The 11,059-nt window shown below is 49.4% G+C and overlaps 1 protein-coding gene across 1 annotated transcript in view; it reads right to left on the reverse strand.

Moving 5' to 3' along the window:
- Positions 1–4,490, reverse strand: part of BMP15 (bone morphogenetic protein 15) — a 28,983-nt gene extending 24,493 nt beyond the window's left edge. Inside the window, exon 1 of the mRNA XM_075322798.1 lies at positions 4,181–4,490. Within this exon, the coding sequence (XP_075178913.1) occupies positions 4,181–4,490 (310 nt within the window). The remainder of the gene's footprint in view (positions 1–4,180) is intronic.
- Positions 4,491–11,059: the final 6,569 nt, after the last annotated feature.

An 11,059-nucleotide genomic window follows, 5' to 3' on the forward strand; every position in this document is an offset into this window, starting at 1 on the left:
AGGGGACCCCTGGGCAGACCCAGAAGCGGGCGTAGCCCTCACGTCTCAGCTAGTGGTGGGTAGTGGGACTGGAAGCTAGAGAGTGTGCTGTGGCAGTCAAAGGAGTAGGAGTGGAGCAGCCGAGTCTGGAGGTGCAGACGTCAGTGAGCGGACACCAGTCAGACCCTGCACCTGTAGTGGCTGCTGGCGGGTGGAGTACAATCACCAGAGGTTGGACAGAAAGACGCTGGGGAAGTCAGCTAGTCTGGAGGTCACTGAGGGAACCAGCTGGTCGTGTACGGAGACTTCTGGAGGGTTAGGCACGCAGGGGAAACAGGTTACCGAAGTAGGCTCAAGTTTAACTACCTACTAAACCTGCCGGTGGGGTGGACAAGAAGTCCCACACCAACCATCACAGAGCCCGAGTATCAGCAGCAACGAGGGGGCCCATAAAGGAGGATTGAGCCAGGAGCCATCTTAGGCTGCTTTCACACATCCGGTTTGAGCTGTGCGGCTCAATCCGGCTGTGAAGCCTATGCAACGGATGCGGTGAAAACACCGCATCCTTTGCATACGTTTTTTACATGCGGCCGGTCCGGTTTTTGCCGCTTGCGGCATGCTACTGAGCATGCGCAGTGGCAAAAACCGCATGCGGCGGCCGGATGCGGTTTTTGCCGCATCGCGCCGCATCCGGCATCCATAGGAATGCATTGGGAAAAGCGCCGCTTCGGCCGGATGCGGCGCGATGCGGTTTTTTTGCCGGAGCAAAAAACGTGCCAGGGAACGTTCCATCCGGCCGCCGCATCGGCTAAATCTGCCGCATGCGGCAAAAACCGGACCGAACGCAAGCCCATGCAGCACAATGCGGCACTAATTAAAGTCTATGCAGGAAAAACGCAACCGGCAGCAAAAAAAAAACGGTTGCGGTTTTCCTGCAAAGTGCCGGATTGTGCCGCATTGCAAAAGCCGGATGTGTGAAAGCAGCCTTAGCCTTTGTCCACGCTGCCAGCAAACGGATCAGAAAGGGGAGGAAGGCAGCTGCAACTTCCTTGGACGAATCCCACGGTACTCTAAGTTAGGGGTTGTCCGAAACAAGAAGTGCTAGGAAGGAGAGTCAGCAGTCACCCCTACGTCGGCCTGAAGGATACCTGGTTCAACACAGCATCGCCCGGGTTGCCTCACTCTACCACCAGAAAGTGAGTAAAAACCCTGAAAGACATTTCTAGACTGTGTGTGAGTTCTTCTGCAACCTGTGGTACTACGCACTTACACCTGAGCCCCTGGGGCCAGCCTCACTCTCGGGAGGCCATATCATCTAACTGCACATACCATCAGCCCCAGACGCTCACTAAACTGCAGTGGCGGTCACCCCTCATCCTGACCGCAAAACCGAGAGTGGCGTCACGATTCCTATTAAAGTTAACCTGACATACCTGTTGTCGGAAGATTCCCAGCACGTGAAGACCCTGAGGCGACCTGCAGGTGAGCGGCTTCACATCTACACCCCCTATTCTTGGACTGCATGGATAAAAATATTATCAGGGATGGATGCTATTAGGCAGCAGGCCACACCCTCTGATCTGTGATGTAGCGCCCCAGAAGGGAGGAGGAGCAGATCCACCGTCACATTCAATAGCAAGTAGTGTGAGGATTACAAATAACATTACATGTGAGCGTTATTAGTTTATGAAGGCAGGTCCATTAAAATACTTCATCTCCCTAGAGTACCGCTTTAATACTTATTTATTTATTTTAACTTGTTGCTTAGAAAACCGACCACCGCTGCAGACTACCACCACTGGCTAAACATGTACAGTTCTAACAAATGTTTCTATTAAGCTTGTAAGTATGACTTTGAAGCTGGCTGGGATTGTTGGAGTGTGCAGTTGGCTCCTAATCCCAGGCAGTTTCAGTGCAGCACTTACAAGCTAGACAGCAGTGGTGTTCAGTCTCCTAGGCAACGTGTGTACACAAAAGACTACACAACTAAAATACTGCCACAAACACACATGTAAACGTTCTTAAAGGGAGCCGGTTGTGAAAAAATTGCTATTAACCTTCTAATATTGGATTAAAGAGGTTGGCTACTACTAGGACACCCTTTCTCATTCCCCATGTTTGGCCCCATTAAAGTAAAAAGGCTTACACTCACTTCTGCTGGTGGCATTGTTCCAGCAGTGAAAATGTGGTGCCCCTGAGGCTCTGGTCACCACAAGGTACTGCACCTCAGTTAAGGTGTGGTATCCATCTCAGTGTCACCACATTTCATCTCACATACAGTCAGGTGCTTCCCACTGGGGAACTGTCTTGGGGCAGAATGAGTCATGGGACTTTCCAGTCGCTAGGGCAACCGCCAGGGGGCGAGCACCATTGAGGATAGAGGTAGGCGCAACACACTCGTACAGACAGGCCAGTAGGGACCATAGTTCTGACAAGACACCTCTGGAACTCTTCTATCTACACAGGGCCTGGGTCTTGGAGCAGTAGCTCAGCCCGGGTTCCTAACTTCCATGGAAAGAACACGCTTTCTCTCCTCAAACACAGGTGGTGGCCCCTCACTTGCTTGGGATTGACCGGAGCCCATGACGGCAGAGACCAGCACCTGGGCGCAGCCTTAAATCAGTGAGTAAAAAGAACCTGGAACCGCAGTTACTGACTCAAACTATGATTAGCTACGCCGTTGCCCCACGCTTCACTGCTTCCAAGTAACTGCCAACCCCCATCATCCAACCGGGGCCCGCTCCGCCTGTGGGGAGTGACACCATCCCAGCTGCCATAACACCTGCCCCGGTGAGGAATTCTGCAGCAGCAGCTACTCCCTGGCTGCGTGCCACAGGTGTCATCACGACAGACTTTCCCAAACACCCCGCTTTCCCCACCATTTCCTGTACGCTTCAGGGCAACGGAACCCGTGACATTGCCTGACCCAACCCTCAACGGCCCGGCAACGAGTAGGTTAACCACCTGCCCAGTGGGGCGCTACAAAAGTTCTCAGTTTTTCTCACATGAGGTTGTTATGTTTCAAGAGTGCCAGACCGAATCACCGCCATCTTTTTTTCTCCCTGCATTAATATATATAAATAATCAACAGAAAGTGAGCGGCCAGCCATAGCTTTTACTTCCTATTGAGTACTCATTCATATGAAAGTGGGGAGAGAAAAGCCAGCGGTGATTGGGTACGGGGCTCAAGTGACGTCACAACCTGACCTGAGCCCCGGGAATGTCAACGCCAACGGCTGCGGCATGGCAGGGGTATAAGTTTTTCGTTTATTTTAATGGGCCAAACATGAAGAATGAGAAGGGCTTGTCCGAGTAGTGGACAACCCCTTTAATCTGCAGGTTAAATAGTATTGTGAACTTGCCCTGTGCCTGCACTGAAAGCTTTATACCTCCTGGCAGCATTCAGCTTTCAGTCATTGGAGCGGCTTCAGTCACTGCTCTGGGCATAGTGAGTTGCGGCTGTAATCATACTCCTGGCACTCACAGCCAGTTCAGCTGTAGAGCCAGCTGTCAGTGCTGAGGGCACAGTTACAACCACAGATCACTATGTACTAAGCGATGGCTGAAACCACATCTGAACCAAAGAAATTGCAGCACATTACACAGAAGTTAGGCCTCAGATTACATTCACATATACAAATTTGTATATTGATCCATAGGCCCTGATTCATGAAGACCTCTAAAAAGATGGCTGCAACAAGGAAGCGATGTAGATGCAAACCGGTCCCTTTCTCACAGCAAAATCGGATATGTGAATGTAGCCTAAGGTCAGTGCATGTTAGCAGAGTTTGGTTTTCTTGGAGTTGATGAAGGGAGGAGGAAGGGGGGGGGGGGATACATGTACTCCGCACCGAAAAAAAACAGCTAAAAAAATAATCTGAGTGTGAACATTGCCTTATACCTTATGGTCCACACCAAGTTTTGGGTGAAAACAAACCCCAACTGTGGCACCACCTTGATTACACAAGGTGGGATTTCAGTAACCAGGGAAAAATATATCATCAACCAGTAATTAGCAAGCAAAAGGTCCATAGAATGGTGGAACAAGAGTGGTGGGACTGGATATTTTGTAATTGTGTATCCATGGATGGGATATTTTACTTACCTTTCAATCTACAGATCATAAACCAGAAACCTAAAGCAACACTAGTGTGAATGACGTCTTATACCATTTCATCTCTGAAAACCCTGTGGCTCTCACCCGAAATAAAAGGCTCTTGTCTGCCAGGCCTTACAAGCCTGACGGCGGCTCCGGCTGGCCTACTTGCTTTGGGTCTTCCGTCTCCATCTGCCGACCTCTTGTATAATTGTAGCATAAAGCGGAGATGCTGTATACTCAGGTCATGTCTTGCTGCATTGTGGGACACCAAAGGTCCATGGTCCATCAATGTCCGAATCAAAGGCAAAGAATGAGACCTCATGATGGCACTTAATCCATTCATCCCTATAGCAGGGGGTGATACAACCAAAACCAACCAGAGGAGCAGCAGGTTTTGCGATAAGGGCATCATGGCAGCAGTCTATGGTGTGGCAGGGTCATGGAGGGGGGTACAGTGAGCAGGTCTCTGCAGGATCATGAGTAGGAGGAAAGACTCTGCTTGGATCAACATTTTCTCACCCAGGTGTCGCCATTACTTAAAATGGGAGGAGGATAGCCTAGTTAATGTCCCTATATAGGCTATATAGTAAGTGGAACCTCTGGATCTGAGCTGATTTGTAGGAAGTGGCTTTTTTTTAATCTCCTTAGAACAAGTTATTTTAGAAATTTGCAGCTGTAAAATCCAGAGCTGAGACAGTTAATTGCCAAGGTATAACATAGTATGGGGAGAGAGTGCCCTGTCCTGCCTTATATAAAACCAGACACTAGGAAAGACCTGCCCATTTAACCCATTCCACACCAAGTAAAAATATGCCTTAAAAAAAAAAAAAAAAAAAAAAAAAAAAAGGGTTTATGTTAGATTGCATTTTTTTTTCTGATCCAATTTTGCACTGTAAGTCCAGGACTCTAAAGCGGCGTACTCCCCCGATGTGATGGATGAAAAAACCTATTCATTTCAGTATCATCCGTTTTTTCTGGTTCATGTTACACGGATGCTATCCAGGTAATGTCTGTATTTTATCCATGCTGCTGGGAAAAAATAAATGTCATATCTGTGCCTGGTTCGAATGGACACACTGTAAATGTAAAAACACGGAGACATAAAGATCCCCATTCATTTTAATTAGTGTGTGTATGAACATATCTCCAGAACGTGTGAAACACACCAGGTGCAGTACCATTCCCATCCAGCAGAGGGCATATCATGTGCAGTACTGTTCCCTTCCAGCAGAGGTAATATCAGGTGCAGTACCATTCCCATCCAGCAGAGGGCATATCAGGTGCAGTACCATTCCCATCCAGCAGAGGGCATCCAGCAGAGGGCATATAATGTGCAGTACCACTCTTATCCAGCAGAGGGCATATGAGGTGCAGTACCATTCCCATCCAGCAGAGGGCATATCAGGTGCAGTATCATTCCTATCCAGCGAAGGGCACATCATATGCAGTACCACTCCTATCCAGCAGAGGGCATATCAGTTGCACTACCACTCCAATCCAGCAGAGGGCATATTAGGTGCAGTACCATTCCCATCCAGCAGAGGGCATATAATGTGCAGTACCACTCTTATCCAGCAGAGGGTATATCATATGCAGTACCATTCCCATCCAGCAGAGGGCATATCAGGTGCAGTACCATTCCCATCCAGCAGAGGGCATATCAGGTGCAGTACCATTCCCATCCAGCAGAGGGCATATCAGGTGCAGTACCATTCCCATCCAGCAGAGGGCATATCAGGTGCAGTACCATTCCCATCCAGCAGAGGGCCTGTCAGGTGCAGTACCATTCCCATCCAGCAGAGGGCATATTAGGTGCAGTACCACTCCTATCCAGCAGAGGGCATATCAGTTGCAGTACCACTCCAATCCAGCAGAGGGCATATTAGGTGCAGTACCATTCCCATCCAGCAGAGGGCATATAATGTGCAGTACCACTCTTATCCAGCAGAGGGTATATCATATGCAGTACCATTCCCATCCAGCAGAGGGCATATCAGATGCAGTACCATTCCCATCCAGCAGAGGGCATATCAGGTGCAGTACCATTCCTATCCAGCAGAGAGCATATCAGGTGCAGTACCATTCCCATCCAGCAGAGGGCATATCAGGTGCAGTACCATTCCCATCCAGCAGAGGGCATATCAGGTGCAGTACCATTCCCATCCAGCAGAGGGCATATCAGGTGCAGTACCATTCCCATCCAGCAGAGGGCATATCAGGTGCAGTACCATTCCCATCCAGCAGAGGGCATATTAGGTGCAGTACCATTCCCATCCAGCAGAGGGCATATCAGGTGCAGTACCATTCCTATCCAGCGAAGGGCACATCATATGCAGTACCACTCCTATCCAGCAGAGGGCATATCAGTTGCAAAACCACTCCAATCCAGCAGAGGGCATATTAGGTGCAGTACCATTCCCATCCAGCAGAGGGCATATAATGTGCAGTACCACTCTTATCCAGCAGAGGGTATATCATATGCAGTACCATTCCCATCCAGCAGAGGGCATATCAGGTGCAGTACCATTCCCATCCAGAAGAGGGCATATCTTATGCCCTCTGCTGCATGGGAATGGTACTGCATATGAGATGCCCTCTGCTGGATGGGAATGGTACTGCACATGATTTTCCCTATGCTGGATGGGAATGGTACTGCACCTGATATGCCCTCTGCTGGATGGGAATGGAACTGCATATCAGGTGCAGTACCATTCCCATCCAGCAGAGTCAATATCATGTACAGTGCCACTCCTATCCAGCAGAGGGCATATCAGGTGCAATACCATTCCCATCCAGCAGAGGGCATATCATGTGCAGTACCATTCCCATCCAGCAGAGGTCATATCAGGTGCAGTGCCACTCCTATCCAGCAGAAGGTATATCAGGTACAGTACCAGTCCCATCCAGCTGCGGGGATATCAGGTGCAGTACCATTCCTATCCAGCAGAGGTCATATCAGGTGCAGTACCATTCCCATCCAGCAGAGGGTATATCAGGTGCAGTACCACTCCTATCCAGCAGAGGGCAAATCATATGCAGTACCACTCCTATCCAGCAGAGGGCATATCATGTGCAGTACCATTCCCATCCAGCAGAGGTCATATCAGGTGCAGTGCCAATCCTATCCAGCAGAGGGCATATCAGGTGCAGTACCACTCACATCCAGCAGAAGGCATATCAGGTGCAGTACCATTCTCATCCAGCAGAAGGCATATCAGGTGCAGATCCACTGCTATTCAGCAGAGGGATATAAAGTGCAGTACCATTCCTATCCAGCAGAGGGCATATCATGTCCGCTACCATTCCCATCCAGCAGAGGGCATATCAGGCAAAGTACCATTTCCATCCAGCAAAAGTCATATCAGGTACAGTACCATTCCCATTCACCAAAGGGCATATCAGATACAGTACCATGCCTATCAAGCAGAGGGAATATCAGGGGCAGTACCATTCCCATCCAGCAGAGGGCATATCATGTGCAGTACCATTTCCATCCAGCAGAGGGCATATCATGTGCAGTACCATTCCCATCCAGCAGAGGGCATATCATGTGTAGTACCATTCCTATCCAGCAGAGGAAATATCAGGTTCAGTACCATTTCCATCCAGCAGAGGGCATATCATGTGCAGTACCATTCCCATCCAGCAGAGGGCATATCAGGTGCAGTACCATTTCCAACCAGCAGAGGGCATATCAGGTGCAGTACCATTTCCATCCAGCAGAGGGCATATCATGTGCAGTACCATTCCCATCCAGCAGAGGGCATATCATGTATAGTACCACTCCTATCCAGCAGAAGGCATATATCATGTGCACTACCATTCCCTTCCAGCAGAGGGCATATCATGTGCAGTACCACTCCTTTCCAGCAGAGGGCATATAATGTGCAGTACCATTCCCATCCAGCAGAGGGCATATCATATGCCCTCTGCTGCATGGGAATGGTACTGCATATGAGATGCCTTCTGCTGGATGGGAATGGTACTGCACCTGATTTGCCCTCTGCTGGATGGGAATGGTACTTTACCTGATATGCCCTCTGCTGGATGGGAATGGAACTGCATATCAGGTGCAGTACCATTCCCATCCAGCAGAGTCAATATCATGTGCAGTGCCACTCCTATCCAGCAGAGGGCATATCAGGTGCAATACCATTCCCATCCAGCAGAGGGCATATCATGTGCAGTACCATTCCCATCCAGCAGAGGTCATATCAGGTGCAGTGCCAATCCTATCCAGCAGAGGGCATATCAGGTGCAGTACCAGTCACATCCAGCAGAAGGCATATCAGGTGCAGTACCATTCCCATCCAGCAGAGGGCATATCAGGTGCAGTACCATTTCCATCCAGCAGAGGGCATATCATGTGCAGTACCATTCCCATCCAGCAGAGGGCATATCATGTATAGTACCACTCCTATCCAGCAGAAGGCATATATCATGTGCACTACCATTCCCTTCCAGCAGAGGGCATATCAGGTGCAGTACCATTCCTATCCAGCAGAGGGCATATCAGGTGCAGTACCACTCATATCTAGCAGAGGGCATATCAGGTGCAGTACCACTCCTATCCAGCAGAGAGCATATCAGGTGCAGTACCATTGCCATCCAGCAGAGGGCATATCAGGTGCAGTACCATTCCAATCCAGCAGAGGGCATATCAGGTGTAGTACCACTCCTATTTAGCAGAGGGCATATCATGTGCAGTACCACTCCTATCCAGCAGAGGGCATATCATGTGCAGTACCATTCCTATCCAGCAGATGGCATATCAGGTGCAGTACCACTCACATCAAGTAGAGGCCATATCAGGTGCAGTACCATTCCAATCCAGCAGAGGGCATATCAGGTGCAGTACCACTCCTATTCAGCAGAGGGCATATCAGTTACAGTACCACTCCCATCCAGCAGAGGGCATATCATGTGCAGTACCAATCACATCCAGCAGAGGGCATATCAGGTGCAGTACCATTCAAATCCAGCAGAGGGCATATCTAATGCCCTTTGCTGGATGGGAATGGTACTGCATATGATATGAGCTCTGCAGCATGGAAATGGTACTGCACCTGATATGCCCTCTGCAGGAAAGGTTTGGTACTGCACATGATATGCCATCTCCTAATAGGGATTGGTACTGCACCTGTTATGCCCTCTGCTGGATGGGAACAGTACTGCACATGATATGCCCTCTGCTGGATAGGAGTGATACTGCACCTGATATGCCCTCTGCTGGATGGGAATGGTACTACACCTGATATGCAGTACCATTCCCATCCAGCAGAGGGCATATCATGTGGAGTACCATTCCTTTCCAGCAGGGGGCATATCAGGTGCAGTACCACTCCCTTCCAGCAGAGGGCATATCAGGTGCAGTAGTACTCCTATCCAGCAGAGGGCATATCATGTGCAGTACTGTTCCCATCCAGCAGAGGGCATATCAGGTGCAGTACCATTTCCATCCAACAGAGGGCATATCAGGTGCAATAATAATCCTATCCAGCATAGGGCATATCAAGTATAGTACCACTCCAATCCAGCAGAGGGCATATCAGGGGCAGTCCCATTCCTATCCAGCAGAGGGCATATCAGGTGCAATACCAATCCTATCCAGCAGAGGGCATATCATGTGCACTACCAATCCCTTACAGCAGAGGGCATATCATGTGCAGTACCATTCCCATCCAGCAGAAGGCATATCAGGTGCAGTACCATTCCCATCCAGCAGAGGGCATATGAGGTGCAGTACCATTCCTATCCAGCCGAGGGCTTATCAGGTGCAGTAGTACTCCTATCCAGCAGAGGGCATATCATGTGCAGTACTATTTCCATCCAGAAGAGGGCATATCAGGGGCAATAATAATCCTATCCAGCATAGGGCATATCAAGTATAGTACCACTCCAATCCAGCAGAGGGTATATCATGTGCAGTACCATTCCCATCCAGCAGAGGGCATATCATGTGCAGTACCATTCCCATCCAGCAGAGGGCATATCATGTGCAGTACCATTCCCATCCAGCAGAGGTCATATCAGGTGCAGTACCATTCCCATCCAGCAGAGGGCATATGAGGTGCAGTACCATTCCTATCCAGCCGAGGGCTTATCAGGTGCAGTACCACTCCTATTCAGCAGAGGGCATATCATATGCAGTACTCCTCCTATCCAATAGAGGGCATATCATGTGCAGTACCATTCCTATCCAGCAGATGGCATATCAGGTGCAGTACCACTCCCATCTAGTAGAGGGCATATCAGGTGCAGTACCATTAGCATCCAGCAGAGGGTATATATCAGGTGCAGTACCATTCATAGCCAGCAGAGGGCATATCAGGTGTAGTACCATTCCCGTTCAGCAGAGGGCAAATCATGTGCAATACCATTCCTATCCAGCAGAGTGCATATCATATGAAGTACCATTCCCATCCAGCAGAGGGCATATCAGATACAGTACCATTCCCATCCTACAGAGTGCATATTATATGCAGTACCATTCCTATCCAGCAGAGGACAAATCAGGTGCAGTACCATTCTTATCCAGAAGATGGCATATCAGGTGCAGTACAACTCCAGTCCAGCAGAGGGCATTTCAGTTGCAGTACCACTCCTATCCAGCAGAGGGCATATCAGGTGCAGTACCATTCCTATCAAGCAGAGGGCATATCATGTATAGTATCACTCCTATCCAGCAGAGGGCATATCATGTGTAGTACCATTCCCATCCAGCAGAGGGCATATCATGTGCAGTACTGTTCCCTTCCAGCAGAGGTAATATCAGGTGCAGTACCATTCCCATCCAGCAGAGGGCATATCAGGTGCAGTACCATTCCCATCCAGCAGAGGGCATCCAGCAGAGGGCATATAATGTGCAGTACCACTCTTATCCAGCAGAGGGCATATGAGGTGCAGTACCATTCCCATCCAGCAGAGGGCATATCAGGTGCAGTATCATTCCTATCCAGCGAAGGGCACATCATATGCAGT

This window comes from Anomaloglossus baeobatrachus, chromosome 9 (genome assembly GCF_048569485.1).
Source record: "Anomaloglossus baeobatrachus isolate aAnoBae1 chromosome 9, aAnoBae1.hap1, whole genome shotgun sequence".
Taxonomy (NCBI): Eukaryota; Metazoa; Chordata; class Amphibia; order Anura; family Aromobatidae; genus Anomaloglossus; species Anomaloglossus baeobatrachus.